General features: G+C 40.7%; 1 protein-coding gene across 20 annotated transcripts in view; it reads right to left on the bottom strand.

Moving 5' to 3' along the window:
- Positions 1 to 707: 707 nt before the first annotated feature.
- MYCBP2 (MYC binding protein 2) overlaps positions 708 to 19,550 on the bottom strand; it is a 198,523-nt gene continuing 179,680 nt past the window's right edge. For 18 of the 20 annotated variants that reach the window (XM_084844798.1, XM_084844781.1, XM_084844783.1 and 15 more), the window contains 14 exons: positions 17,991 to 18,257; positions 17,557 to 17,840; positions 17,256 to 17,352; positions 15,567 to 15,686; positions 12,588 to 12,689; positions 10,759 to 10,887; positions 10,487 to 10,619; positions 9,256 to 9,359; positions 8,036 to 8,224; positions 7,441 to 7,548; positions 5,548 to 5,757; positions 2,551 to 2,658; positions 2,274 to 2,439; positions 708 to 1,522 (listed from right to left, as the gene is read on the bottom strand). In XM_084844798.1, coding sequence (XP_084700924.1) covers positions 1,407 to 1,522; positions 2,274 to 2,439; positions 2,551 to 2,658; positions 5,548 to 5,757; positions 7,441 to 7,548; positions 8,036 to 8,224; positions 9,256 to 9,359; positions 10,487 to 10,619; positions 10,759 to 10,887; positions 12,588 to 12,689; positions 15,567 to 15,686; positions 17,256 to 17,352; positions 17,557 to 17,840; positions 17,991 to 18,257 — 2,133 coding nt within the window. In that variant the 3' untranslated portion in view covers positions 708 to 1,406. Of the gene's footprint in view, positions 1,523 to 2,273; positions 2,440 to 2,550; positions 2,659 to 5,547; positions 5,758 to 7,440; positions 7,549 to 8,035; positions 8,225 to 9,255; positions 9,360 to 10,486; positions 10,620 to 10,758; positions 10,888 to 12,587; positions 12,690 to 15,566; positions 15,687 to 17,255; positions 17,353 to 17,556; positions 17,841 to 17,990; positions 18,258 to 19,550 lie in introns of those variants that run through there. The other 2 variants (XR_014789262.1, XR_014789263.1) reach the window with 2 other exon arrangements.

Here is a 19,550-nt window from a genome sequence, read left to right as displayed (position 1 = left end):
AACAGAACAGATGGCATATAATGCCCACATCTGAATGCTGGAAAAAGTTAGTCCTTAAAAGTACCTGACATAATAATGTTCCCTGGAATATATGGGCTATGTTAAATGAATACAGTTCAAGTAGTTCCTTTGGACCTCTTTGGGTTCTATGAAATTTGTCCTCCATGTCTCTTGTAATGAAGTTTTCCAGAGAAGTCCACTGACTTTTACACCATGGCAGGAACCATGGCAGCAGGTCCCTCTACTCTGTCTGGAAAGCTCTTCTAACATTACAGCTTAGTATTTGAAGGTCTGTTTCTGTTGTAATAATTGGAGGAGTATGTGACTACAACATTATAATGTCCATGACTCTTAAAAACTCTATAGAGCTAAATGATCTTCCAGACTTTGGTTCTGAACCAAAATTTAATGTCAGAAATAGCCCAAAGAGTCCAGGATGCAGCAATGGGAGGAAAAGAGTAGGGATACTTATAGGGCAAAATAGTGAGTCTGTTACCATCAAGGGTGTTTTTCTAGCTACTTTTAGGGTGAAATGGGTATGTTTTATTTTCAAAAATTCCATGTCAAAATAGATAGGAAAAACTGCTGCATTTTTTTTCAACTTCATTAAGGCCAGCAACAACAAAAAATCATTTCTGATATGGTTTAACAGTTCCTGGTTTAACATATATAAATAACTGTTCCTAAATAAAGTTCTTATACATTCATTAGACTTTCACTGTATAAAAATGTACAGCGGCTTTATTGACATATACATTCCATTATGTTTACAGCTGCAAGATATGAGGCACACTCAGTATTGCACTTCATTAAAATTTCAGGCTCAAACATAACCCAGAAGTTTAAATGAAACTGCTGTTTACAATTTAGTAATTCTTATACAGGACAAACATTTATCTCTTATATATACAGCGTGATACTGGTTACATTTATGCCTTCCTAACACTTTTTAATAACAGTCTAAGAAATAAACCAGAATACTCCTCTTATCCACCCCTACCCGTGATGCAGTTACAATTGTACAGGATTACAAAAAAAGTCAGTATACAATAATCAACTTTTTCTTCATCTGATATCCAGCATCATTTGGAGTCCATGGAAACAGAGAGCCTTTAACGCTTCTTTGACAGCAATTATTTATTTGTAAGTGTCCAATGCTTCATAGCTGATGCGAGTAATGGCCACATGCAAAAACCTCACAAGTTTTGATGTCTTGGGTCATAAATGTCAGTTTCTCACAGCAAGGATTATGTACATGGTATTTGGCATCCTTCTCGCGCTGCAAATTGTTCCTTTTCCCTGGATTATGAAATGGTCCCATACTCATTCTAATTGTGGTTTATATTGAACTCAGGACACTTATGGGATGACAGCAGCTTTGCTCTGGCAAATAAGAGGACTATGGACTAAAAAGTATGTGCATTTCTGCAGACTCCACAGCCTAGTGCAAATTCCTCACCAGTAGGTGGATGGACTACATGAAGGGGACATTCTGTTCCTTCAAGCTGCTTGCCCTTGGGACCTGAAAAATAGTTTAAGAGCAAACAAAACCTGTAAAAACTTGCACGAACTTCAAGAAATGCATTCAGTTAAATAGTGACATTGCAGAACTTTAGGGCCCAATTTTTTACACTAAAGGACCTCCCACCCCACTGCCAACTGCATTTGCATAGACAGAAATCTACATCTGATCATATTCTCCTCTGTATGCTGCAGTGAATCTCTAGCTTATGGCACCCACTTTTATTGTTATTTTCAGTGCATTATTTATTTTTGTTATTTTTTTCCCCCCAAGCACTGAATCTGCCCATCTGAATGTGTGCCTTTAGCTCAGAGAGGTGATCTTGTCATGGATTTTTCTCCACTTAGGATTATCTGCTCCAGCAACACTAATGACATCACACAGAATGGGACGTTTATCATTCCTTCTTCTCATGCTATGGTACAGCATGAATGTTCTAAAAGGTACTGTGAAATTTGCTTGGGAAAGATGGGATCCATCTTCTTATGAATTTTACCGTGATAACTTTACTCATTTGTTACTGATAACTAATATCTTCTTGAGATATGAGCCATTACTCACAAAGCTGAATATAAGTCATCTGGTAGAGTCAGTACCAGAAATACTCGTGTAAAATTTATTAAATTATTTTTTCTATGTTTCTAAAACTCATCTAGAAGAAGATTGTAACAGGATCCAAATAAAAGACTATTTGGTATGCTAGCCACTTTCTCAAGTGTTTAGATACATGTAATTACATGTTAAATGTTACCTGCAGGGCAATGTGGAAGTTCTTCTTTAGGGATGCTCGTCATTCTTTGGAAGTCATCATGACAAGCATTGCAAAAATGTGTCGTCCCAAAGCAAAAAAACACAGCCACTGAGCAGCAATAACGGCATTTGTACTCTAGAAAATCTGTACCATGTTTGGGACACATCTACAGAAAAAAGAGAAGGCACAGGTTAAGCTAATTAACACAAGCTAAATGTGGATTTGCTGTATATATTTCAAATGTGTTTTTTTAATGCGAACAAAAATGTTTCACTACCTGAGCCCTTGAAACATCAGAGCAGGCACCACAAATGAGCTCTCTAGGATCATAATCATCTCCCTGGCCAGCCTCAGCATCACAACGGGCTTCTCCACCAAAATAAGCCTAAGAGGGAAAACACAGAAATGATAATTAAAGATGTGACAAGCTGAGGACAAAAAAGTTAATTTGCTGCATCTATGAAATAAATTAATTTGCAAAGAGAAGGCAGCGAAACAAGCAACTAACAATAACTCTCCATGTGTGTATTTGTGCCCATTTGAGAAGTCTAAGCGTTTACCTAACTGGATTGTGTCAACAATTAACACTGGATGTTTTTATTGCTTCCACATCCCCTTTTCTTTTTTGGTCAGGGATTGTAGGGTAGAAAGGGTTGTGGGGAGGATTCCTATTGTTGCTTACTTCCTCCCACACTACTCTCCCAGTGAAAATTTGCATAACCTGAATGCTGTTTTTTCATTTATTTACTTTTAGAAAAATCACTGGGTAGGGAACACAAATAGGGGAAGCTCCTATACAGCTCCTACTAATATGATCAACTCAAGTGCATTTGTCCTGAAGATGTGTTTTGAAATTTGGGTTGTTTGTTATAAAGTTGAGCCAGTTATGAACCATACGTTGAGGTAAGTCATTATGATTTCTAAAAATGTTGACAAAAGGATGTCAGTATTCATCCCTTAAAAAGATGGACATTATATAGATGGGGCTGAAACATCTATACTACAAATGCACTACGGGCACAATCCTACAGCTGCTAGACAGCGGCTGGATGGTCATAGGATTATTTGGTTTTCAGGAACCGGCCTCCGAGCCTGCACTCCGATGTCAGTTACCAGAAAACAGCCTCCCCGCCTTCTCCCCTGCCGCCTTGTAGGTGGTGCAGGTCATCCTGGGCTCCGTGCTTGGAAGAGCAGAGCAGAGTGGGATGAAAGGGGGAGTTACTGAGTGTGGGGAGGGGCGGGGACCTTGGAAGGGCTGGTACGACACTTCCTATGCATCATCCACCCCGCCCCCTCCCCCCCGCAGCACTGCGGCTAGACAGCCAACATCGGTCATCTAGCCGCAAGTGCAGGGTGGCCCAAGTGTGGAGGTGAAGATCCCCTCTGTGCTCTGCCCGTCCTGCAGCGGTTCGGAGTTTGGAGGCAGCCGCCCATCCCCATAGGATTGTACCTTAAGGGAGTTTATGATGGCAAGTGTAGCTATGCCTCTGCCAGTGACTGGATGAGGTGCCCTAATGTCACAAAAATGCTGGCAGCCAGAAGATTTCTGACTAATATTGGTTAAGCTGCTTAGATCTAGAGATGGGCAGAGCAGGCAGAAATGTCTAGGGAAGAGTAGTGGAAATAGCAGAAGCCTAGGAAAAGAGGGTCTGAGGATGCAACAAGGCAGCAAGGCCAGTGAAAAAAGACAAGGGGCAAGAAACAAAGTTTAGATGAAGAAGAGGTTCAGAAGATGGTGGGCAAGAGGCTAAAAGGAGAAGAAAGAGAGGTAAACAGAAAAAAACATTGCATGTACCCAGGAACTGCAGAAATGAAGTCTGCTGAAGTTCATATATTGACTGGAAATGACCAACCAAATCTTTGGCTGCAGGCCTCTAGTTTACGTTAAGTGTTACTAGCAAGGTTTGGCCTGCTAAAAATTAAAACAAAAGTTGTCTCCTTCATCCTCATCTCCCATTTCATTATTTTTAAATGCATCTTTCAAGAATAAAGCTGGAATTGGAATGTGGTGCAATAACTGAGTTATGCTTTAACAAATTTCTATATCGTTTAGATTAAATGTAATTTGCCTTAATGTAGAAGAATGTTAATCAAACATTCCAATGGAAAGTATGTGTTTTGTCAAGTATTTTAACCATGAATAGGAGATTTCTCTCTTTTCATACTCAAGTGACAGAGTATGTCAGAATACACCAATTTTTCAGCAGTTTCCTATCTGGGTATTCTAAGTCAGGGTAGACAACATGGTGCCCATGGGCACCAGTATACCCCCGGACACCTTTTTTGGTGCCCTCTAAGGTGCACTATCCCTGCCACATTTAGAAAAATTAACACATTTCTTACCAGAAGCTGGGAAACTTTTCAAAGCAAAATGGAGGCCTCCAGCCACTGTCATCTTTGTTTCCCATGAATGCCTTGAACATGTGGGCTCAGAGACATTCTTAGGAAATGAAGATGGCAGGAGCTGCAGGTTGGTGCTTTCTTCTGCAGTGTGCCCATGCACCAAGAAAAAGAAAGGGGAAAAGAGAAAGGAGCTCCTGTCACTTCTGTCTTGTAAGCTGGGGGGCCTAAAGAGAGCAGCAGGGGGCCAGAGAATGTGGGGGGCTAGGGAGGGCAATGTGAAGTCAGCTGGAGGGTCAGAAAAGCCAGCGGGGAGGCGGGGAAGGAAGAGGAGCAGGACGCCAGCAGGGGCTGAAGGACCCAGCTAGGAGCAACCTGGGAGGTTGGGGGCTGCATGTATATGAGAAGAGAGAGGGAGAAAGAATAGGCTTAGGGGGGATTTGGGGGGGATCCTGAAAAAGAGCAAGTGTGGTTTCTCGTGTGCTTCCAGTGAGGAGAAAGGAGGGACATGAGTGCATACATGCACGTTGGCATGCCTGTGTGCGTGCCCAGATGGAGGATGGCCGGATGGGGACGGGGAGTGTGTGCGCGCACGCGTGGGTGGGACAGCACCTGTGAGTGGTGAGCCAGGATGAGAGAGTGAATGTATGGGTGGTGATCCAAAGTGAGAGAGAAAAAGCAACGGAGGAATGAGTTGGCAGGCAGAGCGGGGGGGGGGGGGTGTTTGGCACTGAAAACTGTGGCTTCAAAGGAGGGCGTTGGGGGTCAGTCTGCACCTCTTGCTTCTGTTGGACCTTTTGGGTAAGTTACTTGTCATTTGTCTCCCATCTATGCCTCCCATGATTGCCATTTTGTGGTCAGGCCCAGGACAGTTTCTCAAACTGTGAAATGTCTAACCCCAATCTAAATAATCAGTCTGAGCATTGACTCTTACCTTTTTGCATTTGTAGCAAACATAATAAGCATATCTGTTCATGGCAAAGCCAGCAGGGTCATTATAAAACCGAACTCCAGGTGTTGTAATGGCCTCACTTTTGTGTAGGCCTTCATATTCCAATCGCATCAATGCTTTCCTCTTCACATCTTCATAGAGTTCCTTGATTGGATCAAGCAAGTCCTTTAATACTGTATGATTTATTTTGTTCTGTTATAAACAAAAAAAATATAAGGAGAAAGTAATAAGCCACCTTATTTTGCCAAATATCATATATTTGGCAAAAAAAAAATAATATTTCATTTGATATATAACAAATGAAAATGAACCTGAAAGTTTGTGTAAGCTATATCAATTGCAAAAGCAAGACATTTATTTTATAATACATGAACACAACAATCCTATACATGGTTTACTCAGATGCAAGTTCCATTTAGTCCAATCGGACTTACTCCCAGGTCAGGGTGTATAGGCTTGCGGCCTAAGAGTCTTAACATTAGCTGAGGTTTCTCATAACACTTGTTAAGAGCAAGCGACTACAAGGCAATAAGGAAAGGTTCCTCCTGTGCAAGCACCGAGTCATTGCTGACTCCTAGAGGGACGCGCTTTTGCTGCCGTTTTCATGGCAGACTATAGTGGGGTGGTTTGCCATTGCCTTCCCCAATCATGCCTACCTTTCCCCCAGCAAGCTGGGTACTCATTTTACCGACCTCGGAAGGATGGAAGGCTGAGTCGACCTGACCCGGCTACCTGGGACCCAGCTTCTGCTGGGATCAAACTTGGGTCATGGGGAGAGTTTCGCTTGCAATACTGCCGCCTACCACTCTGCGCCACACGAAGCAATAAACCACTATTTTATTCCTCAACCATAATTATTCTAATATTTGGTAACAGCCGAAGTAGAATGATGCATCAGAGGTTGGTTGTTTTTTTTAAAAAAATGCTAGCCTCCAAACTGTCCATATATTTTGGAACTATGTTAATTAATGGCATGACTAATGATAGTTCAAAGTGCGTTCTTTGTTGCATTTTACCTTCACAGGATGTTTCCTCCATTTATATTAAACTATTGGCAAACTATTCCCCATTTTCCAAATCACACATGAATTTGTGTACAATATTAACCCGAGTAGTTTTTAATATTTATTGTATGTAATCCAGAGGCAAGTATGTGTAGCACAAAGTTACTTTGGAATAATAAGCACTCATATCCATATCAATCTTATCACATGGTCAAAATGTCCATTCATGAAAAATAATTTGGCCTATATTGGTCCCTAAGGGTGAAATCCTATGCATATTTACACAGAAAAAAGTCCTTCAATTCTGAGCATTCCCTAGCCATGCAGGAGTTGTATGACTTTTTTCTGTCTAAACAAGCATACGATTGCACCCTTAACTGTTCTCCAGAAGTGTACTCAGCATTTTAAGTGGCATGAAGACCACTTAAACTTCTATGTAGTTCTTAATATTTCCTAGCAATATTTCCAAGTAAATATGAATAGCATTGCATGGTATAAACAGACCACTATTTTAAAGCTTCTACAGTATTTTCTTCTGTTTCATTTTCTCCAGCAGCAGGCTACTACAACCTTGATGTCATTCTAAATGGTGCATGAGCATAGCTAATTATTTATACTTCTACATTTTATTCATAACGTATGCATAACATTTTACATTAAAAACAATTCATTTTGCAGATAATCAAAAATTATTAAAGTCAACAGAATCTAGACTGTGTACTTTTGTTTCTTACAGTTCAGCACTCTAGTTCATGAAGCCTATCAATTTCAATCCTGATTTTGATTCTCAAAATCCAAGGAGCACATCTCTTATTACTTCAGTATCAACTGTTTCTCAAGATACTAAAGGAGCATCTGACCTTGTACTCACCTTGCAAATAGGACATGACATGAACCCAAATGTTATCCGTGGCCCAAGCCACCTGTTTTCTAGAACTCGACAACAGCATTGCAAGTGGAATATATGACTGCAGTCCAACTATGAAGAGGAAAATTTATCAATACAATTTATCAGTACATTCACAGTAATAATCCTCGACAGTCATTGTAATATTGAGCTTTCCCTTAAGCAGGTAAATGGGCAAACTCTCTGAAATGAGCTACCTGAGGTATTAACTAGGGGACTTGATAACAGTGCACTTGGCCTGGGCATGGCCCGCAGCTGAGCAGAGCACTAGGTTAGATTTTGGCATTGGATAAACCTGTCACAGAAAGGCTACTGAATGAGAAGCTGAAGACTACAAATGCAACTTGGAACCAAGGTAAGTTGGGCTGCGCTCTGAGAACTAGAAATGTACACATTAACATGTATTAGCATTAATACTACCAGAAAAAGCACAAAAATAGTTGATCTAGATATCTTATGGCTTACATGCTGGCATTTCATGATTTCCACTTGAGTGTTCTGCACTACTTGAGAATGAACAGTTTATAGAGATGTTGTATACTAAACACAAATCTCAAACCTGAATAGCTGGTGCTGCTGAAAGTGCTTCTGTGAAACAAATCATGCACATGTCATCTGCATCTTGTTTAAGGGTGGTGGTGCTCTTATCACAACCATACAAACAGGGCAAGCAGTGGTCTTCATTCTTGACACCTCCACAGGGGTGACCACAAGGATGCGTCTTACTGCAGGCTATCTTGGCATACTCCTATTAAAGAGAGACATAAACTAATATTATAAACATATTAATCACTGGTTAGAGCGAACATCAGTTACTTTGCAGATAGGTGAAAAAGGCTTGCAAGAAGTTTTACAGATGACAGTAGCAGTAATAGTCTTATGGATGCTTCTCTGGCTTATGAAGAAGTTTTCTCTTCCATTTGCCAGAAACAGGCATTTGAAGGAGCACAAGGATATGGGGAAGGAGATCTGTGTCTGGCTGGTATGTGAGTAAAGGAGAAAAATGGAGGAAGGCAAAATGAGGAGGAAGACTGAATGATTTAACCTGCCTGCCTCTTTTCTCAATTATGCATACATTTCTTTTCCTTCCCACTACCTGAAAAAATCTCTTTCTGGCAAGCTGAAGGACAAGAAAAGAACTGAAGACACATGGGGGCAGGCAACAACCTTGTGCTCTCTCAGTGCTTCGAAGTTATCTGAAAGTACTAACACAAAGGGATGACAGTATCCAGTGAGATAAGTTACACAGAAAACAGCACGTCACACATGCTCATCCAGACTTACTTTAAAATCTTCCATGAAATGAAATCCAGACCTTAATTGAGAAATGAGCACTACTGTCCAAGTCAGATGCTAGAAATTATTTTTATTGCCTGCTACTGAACTCAAGTCTCCATCCTCTGGTAAGTATTTTTGGACAAAGTATTCATTTCTGGCTTAGTTTTTTCACTATCAAATTTATTGAAAGACTAAGCCTCTGGCTCTAAGGGCTAACTACATATTACACATAAATGCCAGTAAGAACACCCAGGCAGTCCACTACCTACCCTCAAAGTAGTGTCTAAATGGGGAAATTTGGCACAAAAAAGCAGTAGGAGTACTGAGGCAACTTCCAGCTTTCCTATTACACCCCCCACCCCACCATCCCCAGCAGCTGCTTACCCTTATGTATGTTTGTGCATAACCTGTAGTCAAGCCTTTAATTACAAATACTGTATTGCTTGCCTCACAGGTACATGTAACAGAGTTGAAAGACTCCAGAGTTTAATATATACAAACCTGGCAATCAGCATCAGAACACACACTCCCCACTGCTGATAATTCTGTTCCGTTTCGGCAGCCACAGAAACGACATGCTTCAGAGCTGCTTGTGGTGGGTTTGCCTAAATTGGCGACAGGGGGAAAATGGAACTCCCCTCAGAATTCAAAGAATGTTTATTGTGTTGTTGTTATTGGCAAGACACAGCACAGAAATGTATCTAATGAGTAAGCATGTAAATACAACGTAAGCATGTAAATACAGCGACCAAGTAAGTTACTACACAGTGAAGAAATGTACTGACTGAATACATGAAGCGTTAAACATTCTCAGGCAGGGGCCGTTCTCAGCCTGGCTACCTGAAATAATTTTTGACTACAGGTGCTAGAGGACTGAATCCAACACCTTCTACATGCAAAACATGTGCTATCCCAGTTAGCTACAAATGTTAAGAACAAGCCTGAGGTAACAGTTACCAGCACTAAATTTTAATACTTAAATATATTATATATTAAATATAATATAATGTAATATGTAATATAACTTTACACTACTTCCAAGGCTTGCATAAATAATGCAAATTAAACACATTATATATTCAATATAATGTAATGTAATGTTATGTAATATAACTTTACTCTACTTCCAAGGCTTGCATAAATAATGCAAATTAAACACATATGAATTACCTCTTATTTGCATAATATTTTATTTTTAAATTATTTTGCATAATTTCTTCTGCTTTTGCTAGTACCCAGATCTCTGAAAGAGTTAAACAAATGCTCTGCTTTTGAGATTTCCACATGCATTACTTACAAACTCAAGCACTTCTGTGCAACAAACAAGGACAAGAAACCTGCTGTTTTAAAGAAAACCAAAAATCTGAGAGCTGAAATCCTTAGGAAATTGAATCCTTCTATAGTTTCTCTCTGCTTCCACAGAATTGAAGTATACATGCCTTTAATATGAGCAGAACTCCAGACAGAGGATTGCGTCCTTTTAGGAAAATGTATGTATGTAGGAATCAATGCTTGAGCCCAAGCACTTAGTTGCATATTTGCTTTACGTGAAACTTTGTTTGAGTAGGCAATCCACTTAACACTGTACATACTGGAGACCCCAGTGTTTGCTAGTAAATGAATAACCTGAATTTAATTTTCTATCTCACATTACAAACTTATATCAGTAATATATTTTGCAGCCCCAACCTCCAAGTAATCAGGATAAAAAATAAATGAAAATACGTTTCACCTGTTTGTTCTCTGAACTCTACCATAGCTTTCATGGTTTTAGAATCTGCTAGTGCCATCAGCCAGAACAGTTTGGTTCTACCACAGCCTTCATGAAGATCAACCTTGATAGCTTCTTCCTCCTCTTTGAACACCTGTCAAGTTTGGCAAAACACACGTTAAATCTACAGAATTGGAGAACTTAGAAAGATATGATTAAATTTGTACATATGGACCTTTATATTTTAAAAATGAGTTTTTCCTGGCAGTTAGAAAATACGTCTTATGCCCCACCTGTCTCTGGTGAGACTTTGTTCGCCGATGAAGATGGAGGAATCTATCACAATCTGTACAGAGATTCCCACAGACATTACAAAGGATGATTGCAGCTGTTTCTCCATCATCATGGTTATCACACATGGGCTGAAAGAAGAGAGGAATAGTTCAATCTAACGTTAAAGTTTCTTTTCTTTTTAAACAGGATAAAAAATGTAGTTGTATTTTGAAACATGCTACTGATCACTTCTAAGCAGAAACATATGTGTGAAAGATATAAAAAGTAATTACAGAATCTCAGAACTACTTTTTCTTAAAAAAAACCCAAAACCCTAACCCCAGTAATTTGCTTTTAAATATAAAATGGGGCAGGGGGGTAGGGTAGCTAGATGGGGTGTGTGTGTGTGGCAGAAATATAGCCAGGTCATCATGGGCCGAACACTAGAGGAATTATTGCCAAATTTCTACTTTCAAGCATTGCCTCCACATCAGCTTGTCTGCTGAAGAGCATCTGTCATAGGAAACCCTGTGCACTGTAGAGGATTCTGATGGATATTTTAGGGCACGCCCCCAGGGTAGTGGACAGCCAATCAAGGCAGTGTTCTAAGACATAAATTAAATATTTCTAAAACAAGGGTGGGAAACTGGTGGTCCTCCAGATGCTATAGGACTACACCTCTCATCATCCCGACCATTGGTCACGCCATCTTGGATTAATGGGAGTTGCAAACAGACTTTAACTGAATCAAAATGCTTTTAAATCTGAACCAATAATGTATATTTTTATGTATTAAAATACAGTCAGTCCCGAATTAGATTGCATCAGTCCACTTAATCTAATGAAAGCTGCTGATTGCATTTCAACTTCCTCATTTCTTCCACAGCAGCTATTTTCAACCACAAGACTTCGATTCTTAATGGTTCATTCAAGCTCCTGTGGTTACACACTGAATGGATGATTATTAATGGTGGGCAAGCTGGCTTTCAGAGAAGCATATCAGCCATCACTAACCTTCTTATACTGAGGAATACTAACAAGCTTCCAAGGAACCCCAGGGTTCCCTGGAGCATAGTTTGAAAAACACTGCATTAGGTGTACAACTGGACACAAATAGAAATCAGTGACATCAAAAATATAGTTAAAATAGTGCTACTGGTAATGGTGGAGAGGGGATCCAGCCAGCCTTTCTTTCCAGCCTCCCTGATCTTGGAATGCTATGATAAGATCAACCCACTGCAGCTCAGCAAGCTGCTTTTAAAAATTAAATAAAAGGCTGCACAGATTGTTTTCTCCTAGAAATGCAGTGAGATCCACAGATTACTGAGCAAGTGGCCGAGTCTGTAGAAAAAAAAATGGTGGGCAGCAGAACTGATACAAAGCAAAACATGTCCAGCTGTAAAAAGAAAACTATAATGCCTATGGGTAAACTAAGGATTCATGAAAAATGATGTGAAGTTTATGTTTTCTGCAAAGTTTATGTTTTCTGGTAGACAGAATAGTAATTAATAATTTTCTAGAGTTTTTTTATTTCTCCCTTTAATGAGATGGCCTAAAGTTATAAGCATAAATCTGAACTGAAGTCATTTTAATAATACTTGATACAGATGAGGTGTGTGTGCATCAATATTTCCAGCAAAACTTTTCAAAAAATTATCAACACAATACCTGCAGTTCTAGCCTATCTTTTGAACCCTATCCAGCAATGTATGTATTTGGTTTAGTATGATAGTTGTTATTCTTCAGAACTCTAAAATGGAAAGGTTTTGGGTCTAGTGATTTTTACTCTGAAAGCTAGCTTGAATGAAATCAAAAATCTGAAAGGAGAACATTTTGGGCTGTGCCTCACCATCTGTTTTTGCTGTCCATCCTTTCCCATCCATCTTCCAGAGGAAAGTCTGTCTACGTGGTCCTGATCAAGCACACAAAGAGATGCAAGAGCCAGCCAAAGCTGTGGGAAAAAGGACACACTCACACAATTGTTTAGCAACATGTTATGCTACATTAGTTGTAGGAAAATAAAGGCCATGTTAACCAATGATTTTATCTTGATACCTTTATATAAAAAACAAGCTTCAGACAGCGGGTTCTCTCTAGCAACTTCACGCACACAACAGTTCAGCAGAACAGCTGATGAATTTGTACACTTAGGATAGGTCTGCACTGGCCTATCGGTTGATATATTCTGTACCTCATGCCATCCTGACAGGCACCTGATTTTAGGATTTTCTCCTCAGGAAATGTACTACTTTATTTATTAACATTTATATACTGCCTTTATCTGCTAAAAAGCCATCAAGGCTGTGTACAACAATTTATAACAATAAAACCTAAAAACAATACAAACAAGATCATTAAAAACAGTTAAAACATTAAAATATTAAAACTACACATTTTGAAAGGATAAATTGAAAGATGTGTCTCTACATGCTTTCTAAAGGCCAAGACAGTGGGGGCCAATGCATTTTCTCTGTTGTTGTTTATTTGGTCAGTTGCTTCCAACTCTTCGTGACTTCATGGACCAGCCCACGCCAGAGCTTCCTGTCGGCTGTCGCCACCCCCAGCTCCCCCAAGGTTGAGTCCGTCACCTCCAGAATATCATCCATCCACCTTGCCCTTGGTCGGCCTCTCTTCCTTTTGCCTTCCACTTTCCCTAGCATCAGCATCTTCTCCAGGGTATCCTGTCTTCTCATTATGAGGCCAAAGTACTTCAGTTTTGCCTTTAATATCATTCCCTCAAGTGAGCAGTCTGGCTTGATTTCCTGGAGTATGGACTGGTTTGATCTTCTTGCAGTCCAAGGCACTCTCAGAATTTTCCTCCAGCACCACAGGTCACAAGCATCTATCTTCCTTCGCTCAGCCTTCCTTATGGTCCAGCTCTCGCAGCCATAGGTTACTACGGGGAATACCATTGCTTTAACTATGTGGACCTTTGTTGTCAGTGTGATGTCTCTGCTCTTAACTATTTTATCAAGATTTATCATTGCTCTCCTCCCAAGAAGTAAACGTCTTCTGATTTCCTGGCTGCAGTCAGCGTCTGCAGTAATCTTTGCACCTAGAAAGACAAAGTCTGTCACTGCCTCCACGTTTTCTCCCTCTATCTGCCAGTTATCAATCAAGCTAGTTGCCATAATCTTGGGTTTTTTGAGGTTTAACTGCAACCCAGCTTTTACTTTTCTTCTTTCACCTTCATCATGAGGTTCCTCAGCTCCTCCTCACTTTCAGCCATCAAAGTGGTATCATCTGCGTATCTGAGATTGTTAATGATTCTTCAAGCGATTTTAACTCCAGCCTTGGCTTCATCAAGCCCAGCACGTTGCATGATGTGTTCTGCGTACAGGTTGAATAGGTTGGGTGAGAGTATACAACCCTGCCGCACTCCTTTCCCAATCTTAAACCAGTCCGTTGTTCCGTGGTCTGTTCTTACCGTTGCTACTTGGTCGTTATACAGCTTCCTCAGGAGGCAGACAAGATGACTTGGTATCCCCATACCACCAAGAACTTGCCACAATTTGTGATGATCCACACAGTCAAAGGCTTTAGAATAGTCAATAAAACAGAAATAGATGTTTTTCTGAAACTCCCTGGCTTTCTCCATTATCCAGCGGATATTGGCAATTTGGTCTCTAGTTCCTCTGCCTTTTCTAAACCCAGCTTGGACATCTGGCAATTCTCGTTCCATGAATTGCTGAAGTCTACCTTGCAAGATCTTGAGCATTACCTTATTGACATGTGAAATAAGTGCCATGGTTCGATAGTTTGAACATTCTTTGGTGCTTCCCTTTTTTGGTATGGGGATATACGGTGATCTTTTCCAATCTGTTGGCCATTCTTGTTTTCCAAATTTGCTGGCATATGGCATGCATCACCTTGACAGCATCATCTTGCAAGATTTTAAACAGTTCAGCTGGGACACCGTCGTCTCCTGCTGCCTTGTTATTAGCAATGCTTCTTAAGGCCCGTTCAACTTCACTCTTCAGGATGTCTGGCTCTAGCTCACTGACCACACCGTCAAATCTATCCCCGATATTATTATCCTTCCTATACAAATCTTCTGTATATTCTTGCCACCTTTTCTTGATCTCTTCTGCTTCTGTTAGGTCCTTGCCATTGTTGTTTTTGATCATACCCATTTTTGCCTGGAATTTACCTCTGATGTTTCTAATTTTCTGGAAGAGGTCTCTTGTCCTTCCTATTCTATTATCCGCTTCCGTGCATTGCTCTGCAATGGCACTATTTATTGTCTTCTCTTTTCAAATGTCACTTTGCCATGCCTACACAACTAAGTTGCCTCTTAGAAGAATTATGTGAAGGTAGATTGGTGTAAACCCATTTTTTAAAACTTTGTGAATTTCTGAAATTATGATCTTACCAACAAAATGGTTAATAAAAATATGTGATGGTTGGATGAAAAATAGAGCAACGTTGTGCAGTTATTAGAACTGAGAGTTCCTTTTCTGTCATATGAAGAAATGTATCTGCCTAAGGAGATTGCTTATTAACTGTAATATTACACACAAACTGCACACTGCCTAGTAGTTCTGCACCTGCCAAGAAATGTTGTTTTCCTTCCAATAAGAATATAAGGTAACAGAAAAATCATATACTAGTATGATCAGATGTTTTTGCCATATCAGCATTTCTTTCTTTCTCTTTTGTACCATTATGCTTCTTATGTTTTATTGTTGACAGATGTCAGGAAGTACAATACACACAAGGATAATACAATTAATACAATAAACCAAACAAATAAAAGAAACACAAAACACAAACATCCAGGTATAAGAAAATAGAGGTTGATACCATGTGGTAACAGATGAATTCTTACCCGGGTTGTTGCAATACACCGCACTGGAGATCTGAATTCTTCTTCCATTTTGGTCAAAGCAATTATTGTTTCAGCAATAGCATTTTTTGTCACACGGGACCAAGCTTCAGACAGGTGACCCTACAGAAGAGAGAGGAATTAGACTATGAATATTAATATGCATCATGCAAGGAAAATTAAAATCAAAGTCTTTTTTATTACTAGAATGAATTTAGAAGGACATGAAAAGCTGAGGAATCTTATTGAGAATCCTACTGAAATGTTAATGGTGCACCAAACCCTGGCTTTTATTTTATTTTTTTACTTAGCCCTGCTCCTATTACCTTATAAAATATATGATCTATATATTTGGCTGTAAGGAGTGGGGTTTCTAAGAGAAAGGAAGAGCGCTCACTTTGAGGATATAGTTCTGGATAGAATCCCTCTTGGTGCAGCTCTCATTAATTTTCAGCAGCCATACCATGTAATGTGGGCAGAGAATATCTACATTTAGACACAATCTAGGATTTTCTCTGCTGTGCTGTATGGCAGTTTATTGACTGATTGATTGATTGATTGCATTTATATCCCGACTTTTTTCCTCTTGCAAGGAACCCAAGGCAGCTTACGTTATCCTCCTCCTCTCCATTTTATCCTCACAACAACAACCCTGTGAGGTAGGTTGGGCTGAGAGTCTGTGACTGGCCCAAAGTCACCCAGTGAGCTTCTGTGGCCAAGTGGGGACTAGAACCCGGATCTCCCGGCTCCCAGCCTGTCGCTCTCACCACTACACTGCACTGGCTCTGTAGCAATGAAATTGTTGTACAGCAAGACAGGGCATGTTCCTGCTGCTTAAGCAGCACATTTGCCTCAGCTATGGGGACATTTCTTTCCCCCTTTCCCTTAAACTGGGGACAAAGAATCAACTTAGCCCTTAGTGATGATGACATGTAGACAATTCCGATATATATGATGTCATGACAGCATAACATTTGCTATGTGATCCCTGATTAGCTATGATCACTGGGAAAGAAGAAAGATTCTCCCCTGCCCCCCAAAAGGCCCAAAGAAGCAGCAGAGGGAGAAAAAGAGGTTCTGTAAACAGCAGCAGAAAAAAAAGTACTTTGATTTTTTTTTCTTGAAAGTTTGTAAAAAGAAAAAACCTAGCACAGCTCTACAAATACTGCTTAGCCAGTAAATGAAGAAGAAAATCATACTTTCTGACATACTGATTCAAGTGACATCTTACAGAGGGAGGAGGAGCATATGCAGACTGATCCTGCATAGGAGCAGGGACAGCCAAAGTCGTCTGCCTCCCCCTCGCAATGGAGCACTACAGATAAAAGTTTTTAATACCTTGGTTGGAAGTGGCAGCCTTACACAGAAAATCAATACATATAAAATTCAGTGGGAAAAATCAGAGAAAAACCGTAGTCACCTGTTTTCTTAACTGAGTACTATAACTAGGATGTCAAGAAGTCCATGTGGCATCTTTCATAAGTAGAGACTCGAAAAGGAATTTCAGGTTATTTAACTGATAAAGCTATAAGGTAGAAGGAGGTGAACAGATTTTGGATTTTTTTGTGCAGAATAATACGTTTTTTGTTGACTACACAATCTCATCTCATTCACAAGACAAATCCCACTTGCAGTATATTGATTTAATGTAGAAAAGAGAGGTACAAGTATGATAAGATGTTGAAAGCTTACAGCTGCCATGTCTTTTATGAGCTTAATAATGATCTCTGAAATCTGCGTTGGGGTTGAGCCCTTCATCCACCAGTGGCTTTCACCTCGTCTAAGATAGCTAGAAAGAAAAAAATATAATCACAGTCAAAAGTAACAAATTACAATAAAAGAGCATACTTCTGCAGAAAAATGTATTTTACAAGCTTCAAGAACACAATTTTGAACACTTAAAAAAAAAAGAATCTGTACGAACATTTTCTTAACTGTATTGTAAAAAGTCAAGCTGTACCTTAAATAGCAAATGAGTACAACTTCTACTCACCTGGAATTGAAAATCATTGGCAATGTAACTGTAGTAACTCCTTTGCCAGCTGCAGTGCCAGCTGTACCAGTTATAGTAGTTCCTTTGGCCTTCAGCTGTACAGTGAGTGCTTTGGCAATACATCCCAGGAACATGTCCAAGATACCCAGCTTATTCCAATCTCCCTTCTCTGTTGAATGAATGATATCACTTATATCTGCTGGGGGTAGTGCCTTGACCCCTATGATACTAGCCAAGCGACTAGGGGTGACTTCTGGCAGCACACGTCTCAGTAAAGATGTTACCTAGAGGAAGCACACAAATAAGCACTATCAGATTTAATGTATTAACTGATTATTAGAACTTTAGTTGTAGACTAAAATTGTACACACTTGACCGTGCTGCCTCTTTACACAAGCTTTTTTTAGCTTGTGTAAAGCTTTTTTTTAACTAACCTGCCTCTGCACCCTGGGAGAAGCAGTATGTAACAGCGAGAAGAGATCCTGAAGCAAAGTCAATTGCTGAGCCAAGTACTGACGTCCTACATTAGAACCACTCAGGGCCAGCACCATGGACAGCAACTCAAAACAATAGGCATCAGATGAGGCATCTTCATCACTGGGCTGAGAGTTAGCATTCTCCTTGCTGGAAATTGCATGCTCCCATTCTTCACGTACACGGGTTGCTTCCATTCGGATAGCCTGTACAATATGAGCACAGACCTAACATGGAAAAAACAGACACATAAAGGAAAAATAAATTAATTTTTATTTATTTATTTATTTATTATTAAATTTATTAATCGCCCATCTGGCTGGTCACCCAGCTACTCTGGGCGATGTACAACATACAATAAAAACAGTTTAAAACAATAAAATTCTACAATAAAAACATTTTCTAAAATACCCTAACCCACCCCAAATGCCTGCCTGAACAACAACGTTTTTAATGCATGACGGAAGCTCATTAAAGAGGGGGCATGACGGAGTTCCCTAGGGAGGGAGTTCCACAGAGTGAGGGCCACCACAGAAAAGGCCCTCTCCCTCATCCCCATCAGTCTAGCTGTCCTGGCTGATGGGACAGAGAGAAGGCCATCCGAGGCTGATCTTGTTAAGCGGCCTGTCTGGTGTTGCTGGAGGCGCTCCTTAAGATAGGCTGGGCTGGAACCATATAGGGTTTTAAAGGTCAAAACCAACACCTTGAATTTGGCCCGGAAAACAACTGGTAACCAGTGCAACTCCTTCAGCACTGGAGTGATGTGATCTCGCCGGCAGCTGCCTTTAATCAGGCGAGCCGCCACGTTCTGTATCAGCTGCAGTTTCCGAACCGTCTTCAAGGGTAACCCCACGTAGAACGCATTACAGTAGTCTAAATGAGAGGAGACCAGGGCATGTACTACCGATGGGAGCAGATGGTCGGGAAGGAAGGGGCGCAGCCACCGTATCAGATGGAGTTGATACAGCGCTGTCCGGCTCACAGCTCACACCTGAGCCTCCATGGACAGCTGGGAGTCCAAAATGACCCCCAGGCTGCGGACCTGGTCTTTCAAGGGTAGCCGTACCCCATTCAACACCAGGTCAACATCCCCCAGCCTCCTCTTGTCTCCCACCAAAAGTACCTCGGTCTTGTCAGGGTTCAGCTTCAGCCTATTCCTCCCCATCCAGCCACTCACCGTCTCCAGACATTTGGACAGGGATTCTACGGCCAACCTTGGTGAAGATTTAAACGAGAGGTAGAGCTGCGTGTCATCCGCATATTGATGACACTGCACCCCAAACCTCCTGATGATAGCCCCCAGCGGCTTCACATAGATGTTAAATAGCATCGGGGAGAGGATGGAACCCTGTGGCACCCCACAAATAAGTGGCCACGGGTCCGAAACCTCCTCTCCCAGTGCTACCCTCTGGTACCTGCCGGAGAGGAAGGACCGGAACCACCGCAATACGGTGTCCCCAATGCCCAACCCCTCCAGGCGGTCCAGGAGGATACCATGGTCAACGGTATCGAAAGCCGCT

This window comes from Heloderma suspectum, chromosome 3 (genome assembly GCF_057233095.1).
Source record: "Heloderma suspectum isolate Gila_16-S chromosome 3, 16-S_ref, whole genome shotgun sequence".
Classification (NCBI taxonomy): Eukaryota; Metazoa; Chordata; class Lepidosauria; order Squamata; family Helodermatidae; genus Heloderma; species Heloderma suspectum.
Note: the sequence above shows the minus strand (reverse complement) of the source record. Positions and strands in the feature narration are given on the sequence as shown.